Source organism: Bemisia tabaci, chromosome 2, assembly GCF_918797505.1.
Source record: "Bemisia tabaci chromosome 2, PGI_BMITA_v3".
Lineage (NCBI taxonomy): Eukaryota > Metazoa > Arthropoda > Insecta > Hemiptera > Aleyrodidae > Bemisia > Bemisia tabaci.
Window position 1 is genome coordinate 26,633,425 of NC_092794.1, and position 19,883 is coordinate 26,653,307.

Here is a 19,883-nt window from a genome sequence, read left to right on the forward strand (position 1 = left end):
ACTGGTCACGCTGCTGCTGAAATGTTGCCTGTCTAGTTTGATGACAATATAGTTAGATTTCATTGTGAGCCTGAACTTTAAGAGAGCAAAACATATTGAATCTAGGCTAAAGTTTCACTATGAGTGAAAAATTATGAGGGAAAATATGTCAAGAAAGTGTTTTGATGTCCATAGAATTGCAATAATACTGGATTCCTAATAGTATACTACTGTGCCTATAAGAAATTTTCTTTTTTACTCTTAAAAAAATACTATGCTTTAGAATTTGTCTTGTCCGACAAGAAATGATGAGCTTACATCAAACACCGGTATGAAAATTGAAAAACACATACCTCGATTACCATTTTTGCGGATTCATCATCACATTTTACATCAGTACAGAAAAATCACTAGTTTTTGCAATTTTTACTGATTTTTCTTCATTTTAAACGGTCTTATCAGTGAAATTTCAGAGTGTGATGTCCAACTTTTTTTCTCCAATAACTGAGAACAGAGACAATTTTAAAAATCTGTAAACTGGGTACATGTATTTCAATTTTCACCTTCTGTTCGCCTGAGAAGTGGATCAAGCTTGAGCACTTAAAATGAAAACATTCGGAGGAAATAATGATCTCAATTTAAATAAATAAATATAACAAAATTTTATTTTTACAGTATGAACAGGTTATTCTTACAAAACAAAAAATAACTATCTATCCAATTTTTATTTTACAGAGTAAGACGGAACGTAACTCAATGTTTGATTCCAATTCAGTTTCATCATGATCTGAAATGTTGATTGAAACAAGCAAGATAACAAAAATAAGTGTTCGAACACAGCCTTAAGATGATTATCAAGAGGAGAAAGTTCCTGTTTCGGTAACCTCGTGATGATGACAATAACCAAAACAATTCTCCTTACACTGGTTCTAAGACCCCTGGTACTATTATAACGTTGCTTGTGAGGAAAACACAATTGCTCTAACAAAAAGAGTATAGTTTTTTTTTTTTTTTTTTTTTTTTTTTTTTTTTTTTTTTTACCAAAATCAGTAGTGCCTGAGACCAAGCTTTGATTCTAAAAACAACAGCTTTATTTTGGAGCTTATGAGGAACGTTTACATAGGTATGTATAATGTATATTGCTCCAATCTAAAGGTATTCTGCCATGCTCAGGAAAAACGCCGTATGAACCTTCAGGCGTTGCCAAATTTCCTTCCATAAAACGCAAATTTACGGGTAGATTTATCAATGTTTTCCTCCGAATTTTTCAGATAATTTAGTTCACAATTTAACCTAAAGATTTTGAAAATTTAAAGAAAAAATATTCATAACTTTCCTTAAAAATGAACATTTTATGGAAGGAAATTTGGCAACTCTCGAATGTTCATACGGCGTTCTTCCTTAGCACGGCAGTATTAGTCTTGGATGTGGAAGCTATTCTACGCCAAAAGACATTTTTCCCCTACATATTAGATAAGTATCAGCAAGTTTCACAGTAATTTCAGAAACATTCAACACTTCAAGAGAAGATTTACAGTTTACAGAAGCATACGCCATTGCAGATTAACAGAAAATCACCATTGATAGCCACAGTTGCAAGTGAAGTCTCAAAAAGGTTTCGTACTGAGAGGAGAAGAATTTTCCTCGTCAGAATGACCATATAGAATAATAAATTTAGTTTCCGACAGTCAGTCTCCTCTTTAATAAGCATGAATTTGAAAAAATATATATTGAAAACTCTGCGATAAACGTTGTAAAATTACAAATCTGATGTTTTTCCTTGTTAAGATTATTTTGTTTTTTTGGGGTCGACTCCTTGTAGATTCATTCCTAAAAATGTACTGTTGAACAATCCTTCTCACAGTTTTTATTTTTTTTCTTGCAAACAAGATTTAAGTTGTGTGCAAAAATCAACTACATTCCATGGCCTCAGCAGAGGATGCTGGGTGTCTTAATTTGAGTCTGGAAAAGCGCCGATGGGAATGCTAATTTTTAGTTTGAAAAATTGTTAATTACCTGGCTAGAGGTAGTGGTATTGATGACCCTTATAGTTCACTTCATTCCATACAAACTATTGCATTAATATTCTGAGGGAGAATCAGAGCATTGATTTATCAGAAGCTTAGTGTGGATCCAGTAATAATCTACCATCCTGTCACCCAAAGATCGTATCCGTAGTAAAATAATTTTAAATAATGATGCTTGGCACAAAAGAAGGCACTTAGTTGACTCGGTTTTGTCATAATTTGAAAGTGAATCTCGAGAAGCTTGAATCTTGATTGATGATGTTGAAAACTTCTGGCAAAATCAGTTTTAATTCAGACAAAATAATAATTTTATATTCATAAATTAAAACGATTTTCTTTCAGCATTCAAAGAATAATTCATGAGAATTTGATGCAAAAATATTACAGTTTTATGCTGAAAAAGTAAAGCTGAAACAGAAATGTTGAAACACCGCAATCCGGATACATATTTTCTGGTTTCATCATCGATTTTACTTGATTTTACCTAAAGCCTCCTCATGACTGGAAAAATGATGGCAAGTAACGTTTGTATTTCGAAAGTAACATTTCTTTGCTTGCTGCAATCAATTCAACCTAAGTATTCTGTCTGTAGAAAATTTCTGTGACTGTCCTCCCTCATTTTCTAATTATTTAAGAGCGGATGGACAAATCCACTGAGCATGAACAAGAAAACAGTCTTAAATTAAACACTTAATTCAGAAATAAAATTATAATAATATGTGATATCTGAACTAAAATAAGCAAACTCTTACTTAGCTCTGGTTCATATTTTGATGGAACTTTGAAATTTGAAACTTATTTGTTCAATTAAATTAAATACTTCCTCTACCCGCTAGAGGAGCGAGAAAGTAAAAAATACTGACATCAATGTTGAAAACTTTAGGAGTATGACAAAATATACTGTGCAAATTCTCACTTAAAAAGAAATAGAACTATGAATACAGTAATACATTTTAAATTAAATTATCTACAAGAAATTAAACATAAAATTGACCTAAAGAGCTCCTAACTTCGTTTTGACAGTAACACTCCAGTCTTTTGAAAAAATTTTCTTGCAGCGGGAAGTCTGTAATACATTGGTATATCGTTGATACATGGTGATAAGCATTAGAATTCCAGACTTTGAAAGAGTTGCAATTTTGAAACTCTACGTCATCCTTTTCAGTTTTCTATGAGAATTGAGAATCAGATAAAATAAATTTCCTATTCAATAGATTAACCCATTAGACTAATCTCATTTTATTTGACAGTGAAATATATTCCGTAACAAAGAATGTTACACAAAAAAAAGTCATAAGATGAAAAAATTGACTCATTATAATAATTACAGGACGAATTACGAATTCTAAGCTAAAAACAGAGGAGCAAAGAGTTATAACTCTTAATAGGATTGAGAGAGCTGAAAAGTAGTACGGCTAATGATTATAAAAAAAAAAAAATAAACAAAAAATAGTAGCAGAACTGCTTGAAGTAAAAGACTTATTCTGTGCTTTAAATGACCAACAATGGTGAGGATTGAGTTTCTGGTAGGTAATTACAGTTGTACATCTTAAGAGGAAAAACCAAACACTCACTGATATTTTCAGCAGGGAGATTAAGAAAATACCAGTCTAGGAGAGATATGCCGAAAATTATTGAAATGAATTCATTATTACACAATGAGGTAAAAAAGGTAAGAAAGCATTGAAAAATTCTTTAAAACTTGGAATTTTTCAACATTACTTATTATCTTCTACCATTTTTTTGAGAGAGGGAGGCAGTAGGGATAGGTATTGATAATTGCTTTCCTTACTTTTAGGGTTGACACAAGATCATTCTGAGGTTTCAATCAAAGACATTTCTTAAAAGTTTTCAAGGAAAAAATACTTTTGAACCTCATGACTGGATTAAATTTACTGTTCAACAGCTGCGTTGGCAATGATACTAGGATTGTTGATGACTTCACCCAAACTGTCCAACAGCTCCTTCCTGTAGTCATCGAAGTCTCCATCGACTTCATTGATCGTCTGATCCTCAATGACCCATAGTGAACATTCTGTTTCTCGGATCAAACGTTCGTCGTGAGAAACGATAATAACTCCTCCATTATACTCGTTAATTGCTTCTGCCAGGGCATCGATGGACTCGATATCTAAATTGTTCGTTGGTTCATCCAAAATTATAACATCTGGAGCCATTAGACACAGTTCGGCCATAGCTACTCGTGCTTTTTGCCCTCCTGAAAGGTCTTTCATTTTGATTGTGTGAGCATGTGACGCTAGACCAAACGTTCCTAAGGCTTTGCGCGCCTTTTCGTACTGCAAATCAAATAGCCGCATCAAATATTCACTAGGGGTCTCTTCAGCTGTTAAATGTTCTCCGCTGTGTTGGTCAAACCTTCCAATTCGAAGCCGGTGATTTCTTTTGACTTCACCTTTTGTTGGCTCCAAATCACCGGTAAGAAGTTTCAAAAACGTAGATTTACCAACTCCATTAGGACCTACGATAGCAACACGAGAACTAAGGTCAATACCGAAATCACAATTAATGAAGAGTGGTTTTTGGCCGGGATACGCAAAAGTTACGTTGTAAAGACCAAGAATAGGTGGTTGGAGAGGAGGAGGATCTGGGAAGGAAAATTTAACGATGTATTCCCTTGGTTTCTGCAACAATTCTGTGGGTTTGTCTTCGTCGTCTGCTTTCGGTGCTTTGCTACGATTTTTCTCTTGTTTCCTCGTGAGCGCCTCTTTCTGTTTCTTTTCTGCAGCTTTCTTGGACTGACCATGAGCTTTCAAGTCCTTGATACGCTTTTCTTGTTTTTCGTACTCTTTAATTAGTTCTTTCCGCTTTTGCGCGAACATTTTTTTGAACATTGTGTAATTTCCTTTGTAGTAGAATAGTTTTTGCATGTCTAGGTGAATAATTTCATTACAAACATTATCTAAGAAACTTTGGTCGTGAGAGACAACTAAGAGAGTTTTCTTCCAGCCCTGTAAGTAGTTGTCCAGCCAAATTACAGCATTAAGATCTAAGTGATTTGTAGGTTCATCAAGTAACAAAAGAGTTGGTTCTACAAACAAAGCTCTAGCTAAAGAGACACGCATTCGCCAACCTCCCGAAAAACTGTTGGTCGGACGATCCTGCATGGCTCGTGAAAATCCTAAACCAGCTAGAATTCTGCGTGCTCGTGGCTCTGCTGAATCCGCACCAATTGCTTTTAATTCTTCATATACTTCATTTAGCCTTTCTTGTGCTTCCAAATCTCCTTTCTCAATTTTTTCTTCCAGCTCTTTACATTCCTTCAGAAGTTCTGTTCGTTTGACATCTGCTTTTAATACAGCTTCATATGCTAATGTATCATCGGCAATGACTTCCTGCTCACAATAAAGAATATCAATGTTTGGCGGAATTGCAAAAGCTCGAGTCGCAAGATGCCTGAGTAATGTTGTTTTACCATGTCCATTGGGTCCAACTAAACCGTACCTGCGGCCTGCAGCAATTAAAAGCGTTGCATTTGTGAACAAGTCTTTTCCCTTGGCCGATATGCTAAAGTTTTCAATTTTGATATCTACAGCATTCTCAAGTGCTGCTAATTGGTTAGCTGATTTTAAAGATTGGGAGACAGCAAAGTTTGAGTCTAACTCACTATGACCTTGTCCACCCTTCTTTGTTGTTAACTCCATCATTTTTTGATATTCCATTTCTTTTTTCAGCTTCTTTTTCTCTTTGTGTGTGAGTTTCTTCTCCTTCTCTCCTTTTTCCTCTGAAATTTCAGGAACAGGTTCGTCTTTGGAAGCTTCCTCTTCAGCTATTTCATCTTTGTGATCTTCTTGGGGCTCACTGAACTTCACTTCTTTTTTACTCTTTTTCTTTTCTTTAGATTTTTCGACTTTTTCTTCATTTACATCTGCTTCACTACCTTCAACTTTTTTCGCATCTTCCTTGATTTCTAATTTTTCATCATCATTTTTCTTCTCCCCTTCTTCGGTGTCAAGTAATCCCATCTGCCGTTTGAAATCTGCTTCAATTTTCTCTTTCTTTTCTAGTTTTTTCTTCTCTTTGGCGGACAGTTTCTTGGGTTCCTTAGCTTTCAGCTGCATACTATCTAAACTTGCACTCAATGCATCGACATCATTCACCGTTTTACTCTCAACTTTTTCATCCTTTTTAATGGATTCTTTGCTACTTAACTCTGCATCAGGTTCGTTCTCTTTACCACCGTCTTTTTTCTTCTTTTTCTCTTTCTGTTTTCCTTTAGTTATCTGCAGATTTTCAATTGCTGCTTCAATCACTTCAACAGGTTTGGACTCAGCTTTATCTTCAACATTTTCAACATCTTTTTTCTCTGCTTCTTCGTCTTCTTCACCGAGTTCATCCCATTGTTTCTGTCGCTCCATCTTTCTTCTTTCCTTGGCATTGAGTTTTTTACCACCTTTCTCTTCTGCGACATCCTCTACTTTTTTCTCTTCTTTGGGTTTTGTTTCATCCTCATCCTGTTCCTCTTCCTCTTCTTCCCATCCCTTTTTCCGCTCCAGTTTCCTTCTTTCTTTTGCTGTGAGTTTTTTAGGCGCTACATTAGTGGAAGCTTCATTGTCAGAGTCCGATGCTTTCTTTGCAGTTTCTTGTTTAATGATATCTACATCACTATCATCATCACTTCCTGCTTGTTTCTTCTTCTTTTCTAACTTTTTCTTTTCTTTAGCGGATAGTTTTTTAAGTACAGGTTTTGAGGTATCTGAGTCCTCATCAGACTCTTCCACTTTCTTAGTTTTTTCTTTTTTAATGATATCCAAATCATCACTATCATCATCACTCACTGCTTGTTTCTTCTTCTTTTCTAACTTTTTCTTTTCTTTGGCAGATAGTTTTTTGAGCGAGGGTTTTAAATCATCAGAATCCTCATCAGACTCTTCTATTTTCTTAGAATTCTCTTTTTTAATGACATCTATATCATCACTTTCATCAGCACTTTCTTCCAACTTCTTCTTTTTTTCCAACTTTTTCTTCTCTTTCGCTGTTAGTTTTTTGGGTATTTTTCCTATGCGGTCCGTTGCGCTTGAATCTTCATCGGAATCTTTTTTACTGATGCTAAAATCATCACTTTCATCGTCACTTTCTAGCTTTTTCTTCTTCTTCTCAATTTTCTTTTTTTCTTTGGCACTGGACTTTTTGGGAGCTAAGCTTGCAACAGGCTCATCTTCATCTGACTCAATAAAAGATGCAAAAACATTACCTGATTTTCCTGACTTAGATTTTTTGATGTTTGAGTCTGAGTCACTATCATCATCTCTTTTCTTTCCTTTGGTTGGTTTATGCTCCTTACTCCTGAATCCTTCTTCATCTTTCAACTTTTTCTTATCTTTTGCAGACAATTTTTTAGCTTTTTCTGGAAAAAAGAAAAAGCTTATTATGGATATGTTCCTAGTCTTACAATTAGTAGGAAATGCTCATTCGAAGTCCTCAATACTTGTGTGAGAGAAATAGAAAAGGTAACAATTCTTAAGATGTAACATAATTTGCTTTCAAAGGTTGTGACAATGATTTGGAAATAATCCAAATTATATTGAATATGTATATTTCAACGCTGTTTATTTGGCAATGCACTTAGAAATCAGGGTATTTGATGACATTTCTGGCAATTTAGATTTTTTTTTTTATGTTTGAAAAACATGGAGACTAAAAGCTTAAAACTTCCAGCTTTGAGAGCACCCCAGGAACTTAAAGAACTTTGGAACCCAATAACCTAACTATGAACAAACAATGCGGTGAATAATAGCATTGACAGTTGCAAAAAAAACCCAGATAGATTCAAACCTTCTTGAGAAACAATATGACTGTAATACTTACGAACTCCAGATAGAGAAGAAGATATCGAATCAGAGTCATTGAAATCATCCATTTGCTGTGAAAATGAAAGAGAGTAAGATAAATTTAAATTAGAGCTGAGGTATTGTGTAGCTTTTTTAAACAAAAATCCTAAATTTCAGTACAGTTAACAATCATTCAACCTAGTTTTCTATTAAGATTTTTACTATGTACAGACAAAGATGTGACATTGTGCACGAATTGTGGCGTTGTTCTGTGTTCTTATTTAGACCGTAAGAGAAAATCCAGAGAAAATCCAACAAATTCTGAAGAGATCTAACCATTTTTAGAATTGGTGGATACCAAAACACTACTTCAATGACTAAGTGTGAAAAATGCATATCTGCAGGGCATTGTTTAAAAATCTCTGGTGATGTATTATTTTCTTCAAGAAAAACTACGCTAAGTGCCCCCTCCTAATTTTGGGGCAAATTTCCAGAGAACTTCAGTGGGAATTTTTGATTAATTGGGCGAATTTATGCTAAAAGGAACTATGTTGCACACAAACCCTAGGCACATAGTCCTTTTTAGCAAAAAGAACATCCAACTTTCCTCTAAATTAAAACATAAGCAGAGACTAACATTGTTGCAATCTGAGATACGCGTTTTTCAACTTTAGCCGTTGATAGGCTCCTCTTCCAGCAACTAGGATTTTTTTAAGACCTCACATTGAACTTCGTTGACCAAATTTAAGTCTTTTCAATTTTCTGCAATGAGACCTTAAAGGTATACCACTGAATTGTTAGTTTTAAATCAGTAAAAAAACCTCATCAAGAAAAAGTAAAGACTAAATTTTTCTCTGAATTTCAGGGTAAGTACCAATAATTTTTATTCATCAACCAAAATAACAGAAAAAAAAAAGTCTGAAGGTGGAGATCATTGTTTAAAAATTTTAAAATTTCCATGTGATTTAAGGATTAACCTGTTCAGCCCTGCACTCGAGAATCCTGGGCTCTGAGCTCTGCCCTCCAGGGGTTACCCCTGAGTATTCTTGGGCTCAGACTTCGCCACGTTTATACATGATAGCGCCGTTGTGGTGGTCATTCAAATTAATAAGGTATGTGGCAATATAAACTGGGGATGAAGTGGTCTGTCATTTAAACTAATTTCTAACAAAAAGCATGCAGATTGTTTACAAAAGAAGTAATGTCATCTGCTTCTTCCCCCATGCTGGAACAAAAGTCTCCAAAACCGCCGCTCACACCCCTATTTTAATCAAGATATATCTTGAATACTTACATCGCCTCTGTTATTATTTCATCATCAGTTTTTAAATCTTTAAGTCTCACAAAAATGAATTTATTTTTAATATGGGCAAAAATGCTACAAAAAATATTAAAAAGTAAAATTTTTCAGCAGTTTTCGATTCCTAACCTATGCTGGGCTCATGCATATACTGCCATCAAGGCAAAACTCCACAAGGTAAGGGGTGGCTGAGCAGCCAAGCAGGCAAAGGGATCTGCGCACGGACTGTCCTAGCATTCCTTGGGCCATGGAGGTAAATAAGATACAGGTGGAAATAAATGTTCCTTATTAATTTCAAATTGCATTTTTAGAGAGAGAAATGTGATGACAATAAGTGTAACAGTAATCTGTCATAACCAAGTTGCAGATATAGCTGATAGCAGTATCGACCAGATAAGAGATCATTCATCTGATTGGTTTTGTTTTACCTAATTTATAAATGAAGAAACAAAAATCTCAGGAGCTCAGGCCTGATGGCAAAGGTTAAAAAAATAGTAGAACAACTTCATGAGCTCTTACCCCTTTCTTCAATTTCCTCTTTTCTTTGGCAGATAACTTCTTCTGAGGTTTGCCTGAAACACCATGGATTAACATATTGAAGTTATTCAAGACAGAGTTCTGTTCATAAGCTGGCATGGTATTGATGCATTGTGGGCTCCAAAAGAAATGATCTCCTTGCAAGCATAATGGGTTGGTATCATGGAATTTTTCGGGGGTTGTTGTATGATTTTTTCAACTTACAAATAATTTGGTGAACAAGCAAACAAGTTCATTAAAAAGTTAAAAAAATCATTTGGAGGGGGAGAAGCTAATGAAAATTCCACAAATTAAAAGCTGATAGTCGAGTTGACGTACTTAGTAAGGCGATGCCTGAATATGAGTTCAGCCAATCAGCAGACGTCCTTCCGCCGCCTGGCTCATCAAACAGGCCCCATTTTCGGCATTTTCAAAACAGTATTTCTTTGCAAACTAGGATTTGGAAAAATCTGACAATTTCCTACGAGATTGGGTACTAATAACTTTCAGAAGATGAATTTAAAAAAAGGGTGCAATGGATCCATTACGGTTGACTGTTTAATCTACATGGCTGTGAACTTTTGGCTGGTCCTGTCACTCGCAACTTTAGGACATACTTACATGCCATTAACTTGACACTTTTTCCCCCTTTTGGGCAAGAAGCTTCTGCATCTTTAGGAAGCAATTTAAAATTAAATGATTCAAAAAACTTTTCAACCGCACTATCTTGATGAAGCAGATAGACCTGTCCTAGATCAAATTCTTTTGCATTTTTTACAAGTTATTGAATTCTTTAAGAATTGAATATTTCAGGTCAATTAAGAGAAACAAAAAATAAAGAAAAAAGAAGAAAGATAACTTCTGTGTTAGGTAATTTGCATTATTTTTTTAAAAAATATCATGAATGGGGAAATGATGGAATTCCGTACCCGATGCTTGACTTTCTTCATCATCATTCATTGCTGGTTTCTGAGATGTTTCTACTTCTGAGTCTGAGTCATCATGTTTCCGGCCTTTCTTCGACTTTGCTGGCTTAGTGTCAAATTCCTCCTTTATATAAAAAAAAATCATTTAAAATTATGTATCAACAATAGACAGGTTTCAGAGAGTATGCTGCATCTAGTATGGTTGTTAAGATAGTCTGTGACAGACACAAAAATTCAGTTAAATTTACTTAATTAACTTGCGTATTCTAGATGTCAGAATTTGAACAACAACGTTTTAAATAATATGTTTAATTGTCTGGCAGGATATCAATCCAAGGAGATGTATAATGGCCCAGGTCAACAAACGCAGACTATGATGATTAAATGGACTCTATAAAGCAGAAAAGATTTATAGACAAAGGCAGGTTTGAAGAAAGCATGAACATAGATGGCCAAAGCCAAAAATGCATCCTTAAATTGAAATGTTTAAAACTCTTTGATTATGATGCTTCTAATTTAAAGGAAACTATCCATAATGTCTCTTGGAAATTTTAGATAAATATTTAAAGGAAAAAATTCACAGGAACTTTACCGAAAAACTGTTGCTTTGTTCCCCATTGAAATTAAACAAGAAAGGAGATTTGCAACAAAGGATACTGAGGTAGGTATGCATTCTTTAAGTAGTCATGCATATCTACTAGATAATGTATGTAATTGACGAACTTATATAAGTAGAGGTACCCTCTGTATGATATATCCATTCTGTGTAAGTAATGGTGTCTAACTTGCAACATGGAAAATGGGATGAATATCTTACCTCTAGTTTCAACTTCTTCTTTTCTTTGTTAGACAGCTTTTTGCCTGAAGAAAAATAAGAAATCATAATAATTAGCAAGCTACAGCAAAAGCTTTCCTGGGGAGTCAAAAAACTTGCAGTATACCTGAATAAATTTTAGTAAAGAGTTGACTAAGAGAAACAAAAATCACAATGCTCCAATCGTTGACTGAGGTTTATCTCAGCGTATTTGTGAATTAAAGTTTCAACCTTACTGACTTACATGATTGACAGATATCTTAGATTTCTGTTCTAAGGGAAAGATGTTGGATAACATTTTTTAGCGACAAATTAAACATTTCAAAGGTTCAGAGCTGGTGGGAATAAGCTTTGGTTCGGGTGCCACTTCACTGCAGAGGAAGGTAGAATGATTACTTAAAAGGAAGTAAAAATATTGATTGCAAAGTCAGCAATCAATATATACTTCGGTAGAAATTCAATTGTTATATTGAGATAAAAACCTTGAACGTGGATCTGTTATAGCTGCTATGAGGAAACTTAAACACCGCCACCAAAACTATAGGTTTATAATATCCATAGTTTTATCAGACTCGTGAATGAAGACTCAGGAGGTTCTGCTGCCAGTTATAACACTGCTGGGTGTGATGTCCTCCACCAATCATAGCTTCCATCAGTAAGGCAATCCAAGATGTCTCCTCCAATCTCGCTGTACGTACTTAGTTGTAAATTGTGCCTCTTGACTGAATCAATGATGAATGATCTGTTTCTCCCAAGTCCATGTTGTCTTCCTTCCTCTCTGGTTCACAGGATACATCAAATGGCAATGAGGATATAAAAGTTGGATTTGCAACTGTAGTCAAGTTAAAGTCTTTAATGTACAGTCCAATGGACGTCTGTCTTGCCAGGCACATATTCAAATCATCATATCAGATCACCCACTTCATAAAGAGGTATGAGCTACATGACAATGTCCAGCAAAGCTGGAGGTGATATCTTGAAGTACCTCTGAGTGGTGATTTGTAGAAGACACCGCACCCGCCTGCCTGAAGTCTCTCCATGATGATACATGCTACAGATCCAAGCCAGTCTCGTTCGGGTGGGTAAGAGTATTAATATAAACTGAGGGATTATTTAATTGCTTTGCAGCTCCTACCAGGAATGATGAAGACAGCATAGAAGAGCACTTGAATTCAACGAGAGCAGTGCATTCTTCCCACAGCTTTTCACGGCAAACTTGAGAAGTTTACAGCACTATCATAAGCGCCTGGAGCTTCTGAATCATTCTTCGACTCAGTACAGTAACTCCAGGAGTACATAGTATGGATACATCCAGAACAGGTGAGGACCTTCCTGACTGAACAGTTTGTACCCATGTCAACGATACTAAAACTGGGCAACTTTTCCTTTCTTTTTCCAAGTAATGAAATCACCCACATTATAAATTTCTCTGCCAAAATATTCAGAAAATAGAAGGAAAATTTGAGGCAAATTGCAAAACAAAGCTCACAGCTCTCTACCGACTAAATAGCTGAATGAATGCACAATCTTAGCGCCGTTAACATGGGTATAGGATGTTTGATCGGTAAGGTCCTCAGTTGCTTGATGGCTACGTGTGGCTGAGGAATCAAAACGAGATTGCGGAGTATTTAGGAATCATGTGGGGCGAAACAAGAGAACATATTTTCTAAAATGGAACAAGAGCTGAGCAATGAGGCTGATATTTCATAGAATGTCAAAGCGCAAAATGAAAATTACAATATGCAAGTTGAATGAGCTAAGGAATGAAAGTAAGCTCAATAATTGAGGTAATGAGAGAGAAACGCATCCATGAATTTTCAGAAACATATGCTCTAGTTATCATTCCATACTGAGTGTGCAGGATTGGATTTGAAAATGGTCAAAGATTTTTTGATTCATTGAATGGAGTGTCATACCTGATGTTTTCTCTTCAGCTGGCATGGTGACAACTTTATGAAGCTTTTTTAAAAATTTAAGTAATTTACTTAATTTACAACTACCAAACTAATAACGAGATTGAAGTGAAGTGTACACGACACAACTCAGTTCTAATTATCGTAATCGCAGAACTGTAGTCAAAATCAGTTCAAGTAAGTCTGGAATTTACTTATAGGTTAGAAAACTGAAAAATGATGGCGCATGGCGCAACCGCGCAACTTGAGTTGTTTCTGAATTTGCAAGGTACTTTCACACCGTCCGACGTGCGGCTTGAGCGGCCCTGCGTGGCCTCGTCAGGGCACATACTTAGGTTCAGGTTTCAGGTGATGCTGCATCGATCTAGTTTACAAATTACAAAAAAATAAATTTTCCGAAACTGATCCCACTCTCCTGCCTTTCACGATGATTTAAAACATTCAGCTCTCTGCTCACTGCTGAAAGACAGGACTCGAATCCTGCGACCAGAAGCGATAAAGTTAAAAAAAACCATCGCGGTGCCGAAGAATAATTTTATTGCATTTCATATTATTATAAAATCTTCAAAAAGTGTACAGTGACATTTTTGTCATCCCCGAACGTCCCTCCCCCTCCCTCCTTGCACTTCAGATGAAACTAAGCATCCCCAGATGAAATTAGTGGTGTCTTCTCTTAACTCTTATTCTCTCCTCCAAAGAAGTTTGGCTGAAAAATATTCACTCTATATCGCAAATTTTCTAATTGTCTCTGTGCCAAAATTACAGAATTCACAATTTAAAACGCAACCCTACGAAATTTAGGAAAAAAGAATGACTCTTGGGAAAACAGAGGATGTCTATAGGTTGCTTACGACTCGTTGGGGAATAAATTTGCGACTCAATTGCTTTTCAACTTGAGTGACTTTATACAGGGTGTCCCAAAAGTCCGTACCCCCCCCCCCCCCCCCTGATAACTTTTGAACGGTTAGAGATAGAAAAACGAAACTTTGAGAATTTTTGTATCTCATAGGGGACCATCTTCTGGGGAGGGGGGGGGTCAACATTTTTGCCTCTCTCTCAAGGGGGGGGGGGGCAACTTTTATTTTCAAATGGTAACCCCTATCTTTTGATGCATTGATGGAAAAAGCATAAAAAACTAAGAATTTTGGCACAAACCGCACATCAGTATTTTAATTTTTGACAGAGTCATGATAGATCAAAGGTCAAATTTGACCTATTTTCAAAAAATCATGACTCCGGTTCAAATTATCGTAGAGAAAAAATAAAAAGGGGAAAATTTAGCAAATTGTACAAGCACTTTTAAGTATAAATCACAGAAATTACCTCAAATTTTAAGTAAATAATTACTAATATAGTGGGGGGGGGGGGGGTTCGGACCCCAAAATACGTCAGTTCAAAAGGGCATAGGTACGATTTTCTCGCTAAATGAACCAATTTTCTCTAACTTTACCTCGACAAATCTCGGTAAATTAAAAATTAGTTCAATATTGCGTTATCAAGTCCCCAAATTTCGGACAGAAGTTAAAAAAAAAAAAAAAAAAAAAAAAAAAAAAAACGATAATTAACGTAATTAAATTTAACCGTCTACATTTTGTTTTTTAAACTTCTGCTCGAAATTTGGGGACTTGATAACGCAATATTGAACTAATTTTTAATTTACCGAGATATGTCGAGGTAAAGTTAGAGAAAATTGGTTCATTTAGCGAGAAAATCGTACCTATGACCTTTTGAACTGACGTATTTCGGGGTCCGAACCCCCCCCCCCCCCCCACTATATTAGTAATTATTTAGTTAAAATTTGAGGTAATTTCTGTGATTTGTACTTAAAAGTGCTCGTACAATTTGCTAAATTTTCCCCTTTTTATTTTTTCTCTACGATAATTTGAACCGGAGTCATGAATTTTTGAAAATAGGTCAAATTTGACCTTTGATCTATCATGACTCTGTCAAAAATTAAGATACTGATGTGCGGTTTGTGCCAAAATTCTTAGTTTTTTATGCTTTTTCCATCGATGCATCACAAGATAGGGGTTACCATTTGAAAATAAAAGTTGCCCCCCCCCCCCCCCCCCCCTTGAGAGAGAGGCAAAAATGTTGACCCCCCCCCCTCCCCAGAAGATGGTCCCGTATGAGATACATACAAACATTCTCAAAGTTTTGTTTTTCTATCTCCAACCGTTCAAAAGTTACCGGGGGGGGGGGGGGCGGACTTTTGGGACACCCTGTATTTTTAACATGCGACTTAACGCAACTGTGGCAATGCGTGGCAAATGACAACTAAAGTCGCTCATTTCCTCTGCGCAAGCGCGACTGCGCTCTTACACCTTTTCCGGATTTTGGCGCCGCACTACGTCAGTGTAGACCACGCTTTATGATTCACCTGATCTAATGCTGCTACCTGATTGGTCAGTGGTCGGCAAGCAACCGTAAGCAGGACTCGAACCCGGGACTTCTGATTAGACGGACATGTGCGTTCTAGTGCGTCCTCTTTTCAGTTTTCGAGAGATTCTCGCGTGATTTTGTGTTACTTCTCTTTACTGTCCGATAGAAACTCATCGCGAACGGGCGAACGCTTCTAAGACTGAAAATGTAAGTTTGTCATTAATCTTGAAAGCAGTTTTACCGAACGTTTGGAAGAAATCTGATTTTCTCTCGCTGATTTTAGGATTTCCCTTTCGCACCGAACATTACTGGATCCGGTATTCATTTTTACCTTGCCTAGCTGTATGAACCGATTACATAAGTGAAACGCACTTTGGCCGTGTTTCAGGACACTCTAAAGCTTCTCAGTGTACTATTTTGATCTGTTTTCCATTTCTCCAAAAACAATACTTCCGTGAAAATCATCTCATTCATCATCCTTCACTGACTTAAAGTGATAGTGACTTTGGTCATCTTTGGTATTGGTACCTATTCGTTTTGTCTTCCTCTTGTCTCGTGCTTATCCTGTTTCGCATCTCTCGATGTAATTATTTTTAACGCTGACTCATTAGTTGATTCCTTCATCACCCGTGTTTTTCCGTTTTGGCTCTTGAAAATCGGACGTTTCGAAATACAACAAGAAGTTACCATCTTTGAAAAGTGAGGACCTAGAAGTGAGACTTGAGTGTTATCATGAGTTGTGTTTCTAGAGCTATCCCCTATCATCTTCATTTGCAACTTCATTTCCTGTATTACCTGCTAGTTGACCTTGACATCTAAGTTGCTCATAGAATTCTAATATCTGTTTGTGTTATCATAGATTGTGGCCGAGAGAGAACCGCCTGTCAATCCGACGCAGCAACCATTTGATTTGGAAATTGTAAATCAATTCTCACATTCCAATGGCTGGCAAAACCAAAGCAGTTTGTGTGTTGAATGGAGAGAAAGTCAAAGGAACTATTTTCTTCACCCAAGATGTGAGTAATTCATTTCCATATTACAGTCATCATGAGAGTGTTTTTTTTGCTCTGCTACAACTAACACCATCAGCCTCAGCTTAGAACATTAAGCCCGAGTATTGATGATAACTTATGGTTCCACATAATTGAAGAGAATGTGGTCTGTAGTAATGATTTGAAAGTTTAATGAAGATGCGCTTGGAGTTCAAAACTTGCAAAATCCACCAAGTAATATCTCAGTGTTTCTCCCCCTTTCAGTCTCATGAACTGTCGGAAGGATCTTTCCGAAATTTTTGCTCCAAAGTTTCTTTTTGGTGTAGATAAAACTTGGAAGAATATGCAGTAAGTATTATGCCCTTTATCGATGTTCGAATTCCACTGTGGAAAAAAAATGCTTCAACATCACAGAGGATTTGTAGGTTATGCAAGCACTGCACATCGGGAACTGACATTATCTGTCTTCTCCAAGTGACAGTATCTATAATTAACGCACAAATTAAGAATGCATACCTACACTTGTCACATCATATTCCTTTTACCACATAATACATGGTTAATAATGCAACACATATTAGTGAACTTCGTTTATTCAATGGAAACAGAGGGGCGGGTGGTTGGCAATGTTCCCGGGTGCTCCGTGTGCGAGATCCGTACTCTCTGCCTTTCTCCAAGCTGCTATTGGCTACTTCATCATTTTGTGACTTCAGGCGTACAGATATTTTAAGATAGGGAAGTGTTCCCCCATGAGGTTTTTGTCCGTATGCTGTCCGCGCCAAGATAGGGAAGATCTGCACGGCACTGATATATCCGCACACTTGGGATCACTGGTGGTCAGATGCCCTCTACACTGTCATGGTAAGCAAGAACCATGGTTTCCTATTCCAGGTTCTGTAGTTATTTCTTCGACTTATTTTCTAATAAAGAGGCAACTTTCATTCCTACATAATTTGTTAATTCAGGATTTATATCGGAGGGTATGAAGAATGTATCCTGAAAGACTTAAAAATGCGCTTACTCAGGCTTGCTTTTTATGGAGCACTGTCACTTCTGTCTGTAAAAGACTCAAAATTCGGAGTTGAGTTCCTCGGTTTTTGCTTCGCACAGTTTTAAAGTAGGGACAGAGGGGCTCCTAAATGCCACCTTTCGTTATTGATGGGATTCTTTACATCACAGCTCAAAGATCAAGACAGGACCGAAGAAAGTAATAAATAGTCTATCAAGCAGAGAGCTACTGAAATTCTGGCACTCAGTTTTACCTCAGTATCGCTTTTGGCTTTCACTTACACTCATTCTTGTTTGATTCCAGGAATCCAGTGGTCCTGTCTCTGTCACTGGAGAAGTTCAAGGATTAGCTCCAGGGCAACACGGATTTCATGTGCATGAATTTGGGGACAACACTAATGGTAACTTAATTTTTCACTGTAATACACATTTGACCACTTTTATACTCAGTTGATTAGTTTTCCATTCAGAAAAGAATCTCGAAAGGCACACTCTAGCCATCTGCTTTGCCGTCTGGAGCAGAAAAATCAGAAAAAAGTGTTTCAGTTTTCTTACCTAATGACTTCTTTTTGCCAGACAGCCTGCGCACTTTTCCTTGCAACTCGAAATCAAATCGAACTTTTTATGAGCGATGAGGCTCTCTTTGTAATTTTCTAAATTGTTTTTTTAATTGTGACCTCATCGGTGCTAAAGGATCTCAACTTCTTGGAGATAACTTTCCTTAACTTTTTGTGAACACAGGATGAAAAAAGAAAATCTGGACATTTTTGCATAAGTTTGACCTTTAAATTTCAAGAACTGATATAGGAATTAGTCTTGAAGTCACACGACAAAAATTCTTAGGATTTTGAAAAATGTGTCACTCAAAGGTTTACGAAAAGTAGGGTAAAGTTATTTTCTAAAAGTGAGGTCCCTTTCCACAAATCCTGTCACAATTATGAAAATGTTTCATTCTTTTTAGGATTATCTTGAGCTTCTTTTGTTTTCTAAGAGAAATTCATGAACAATGGAATTACTCACAGCATTTGTCTTATTAACAAATGAGTTTTGATTTTGGTGCAATAACTCATAATTTTGACTTGTATCGAGTTGGCTCCATGTAGCATTCTAAGTGAAATCGGAACTTTTGTATCAGTCTTCAATGAAAATTTGACACTCCTATCCTTTTGAATTTATATAGGATGCACAAGTGCCGGTCCTCACTTCAATCCTGGGAAAAAAGACCATGGAGGTCCTGACGATGAAGTTCGGCACGCTGGAGACTTGGGAAATGTGATTGCTGACTCTGATGGTGTGGCTAAAGTCAATATTACCGACAAACAGATTTCACTGAATGGCCCTCTGAATATCATCGGTCGTACTTTAGTGGTAAGTTATTTTCTTACCCTCATATTTCTATTCAATGAACTCTCACTAGTTCTCTACATTCAGCTGAATTCAATTATGTAAAGACTGCTAGTCAATTCCTTTGTCCTCTTCTACCTAAAAAGTATGGAGCTAACTACAATGGACCACTGGACAAGGTACGAAATCAAGAGCTACAATGATTATGGTCTCATTAAAATCTTATGTGGAGTAAGCTTGAAGTTGTCCAAATTCAACTCATATGTTAAGAATAGTTTAATTTGCTTGCTGCCATATGAGTTTGTTAGGTACCCGACAATTATAGATGTAAAAAACTTTCCTTGTCTGACAAATGATAAGTCTTGTAATTTTTTGTGTGCCTTAGGTCCATGAAGATCCTGATGATCTTGGCAAAGGTGGCCATGAATTGAGCAAAACAACTGGAAATGCCGGAGCAAGACTTTCCTGCGGTGTGATTGGAATCACCAAGTATTGAGAATCAAAGAAGTCTATGAAGCAATTAAAGTTTCATCCTGTCATTCCGAAATTGTGACCGCTCTCCTATGGCCACACTCGCTTCTTAGAATTCTTCTCGCTTGAACTGACCCAATCCTTTTCAGTTGAGATTTTTGTGCACAATTTTAGAGGTTGATTTAGCCTAAGAATTGTGTCTTTTCAGTTAAGTATTCTATGTTATTATGCCTGTACCTTTGTACCTTATCTTACTTATACAAATGATTAATCACGTTCCATGTTAGGTATTTTTGTTGTTAATAAATTGAACGATTAATGTTTAAAAGACTTGTCTTGTTTTTTAAATCACCTCAGTTTTTCAATCTTTAAATTGAACTGTCTCTGCTCTGAAGAAACCAGGATTGATCAAGGAATTTCAC

General features: G+C 36.4%; 2 protein-coding genes across 3 annotated transcripts; one reads left to right on the top strand and one right to left on the bottom strand.

Annotated features, from left to right (window-relative positions):
* Positions 1-622: 622 nt before the first annotated feature.
* On the bottom strand, positions 623-13,505 carry LOC109032464 (uncharacterized). The gene is made up of 6 exons (XM_019044610.2): positions 13,268-13,505; positions 11,355-11,398; positions 10,541-10,661; positions 9,615-9,667; positions 7,833-7,887; positions 623-7,371 (listed from the first exon to the last, which is right to left on the bottom strand). Exons 1-6 carry the CDS (start codon positions 13,290-13,292, stop codon positions 3,899-3,901), a joined length of 3,771 nt encoding a protein of 1,256 aa, XP_018900155.2. The 5' UTR covers positions 13,293-13,505; the 3' UTR covers positions 623-3,898.
* A 2,188-nt stretch (positions 13,506-15,693) lies between these two features.
* Positions 15,694-19,789, top strand: LOC109032512 (superoxide dismutase [Cu-Zn]). Of its 2 annotated transcripts, none has more exons than XM_019044685.2 (5): positions 15,694-15,853; positions 16,506-16,662; positions 17,951-18,047; positions 18,827-19,014; positions 19,376-19,789. In XM_019044685.2, exons 2-5 carry the CDS (start codon positions 16,588-16,590, stop codon positions 19,484-19,486), a joined length of 471 nt encoding a protein of 156 aa, XP_018900230.1. In that variant the 5' UTR covers positions 15,694-15,853; positions 16,506-16,587; the 3' UTR covers positions 19,487-19,789. The 2 variants fall into 2 exon arrangements, with proteins under 2 accessions (XP_018900230.1, XP_018900231.1); XM_019044686.2 differs by lacking the exon at positions 15,694-15,853 and adding an exon at positions 16,039-16,170.
* The last annotated feature ends 94 nt before the right edge of the window (positions 19,790-19,883 follow it).

What these genes read in the sequence shown, in the direction of transcription:
- LOC109032464 (XM_019044610.2), bottom strand. Translation starts at nt 13,292, where the DNA reads ATGCCAGCTGAAGAGAAAACATCAG. An exon ending in TGAAGAAAGTCAAGCATCGG is followed by an intron (nt 9,668 to 10,540) that starts GTACGGAATTCC and finishes ATGGTGTTTCAG; the next exon opens with GCAAACCTCAGAAGAAGTTA. An exon ending in AGAGGAAATTGAAGAAAGGG is followed by an intron (nt 7,888 to 9,614) that starts GTAAGAGCTCAT and finishes TCATTTTCACAG; the next exon opens with CAAATGGATGATTTCAATGA.
- LOC109032512 (XM_019044685.2), top strand. Translation starts at nt 16,588, where the DNA reads ATGGCTGGCAAAACCAAAGCAGTTTGTGTGTTGAATGGAGAGAAAGTC. An exon ending in CTATTTTCTTCACCCAAGAT is followed by an intron (nt 16,663 to 17,950) that starts GTGAGTAATTCA and finishes GTTTGATTCCAG; the next exon opens with GAATCCAGTGGTCCTGTCTC. An exon ending in ATTTGGGGACAACACTAATG is followed by an intron (nt 18,048 to 18,826) that starts GTAACTTAATTT and finishes GAATTTATATAG; the next exon opens with GATGCACAAGTGCCGGTCCT.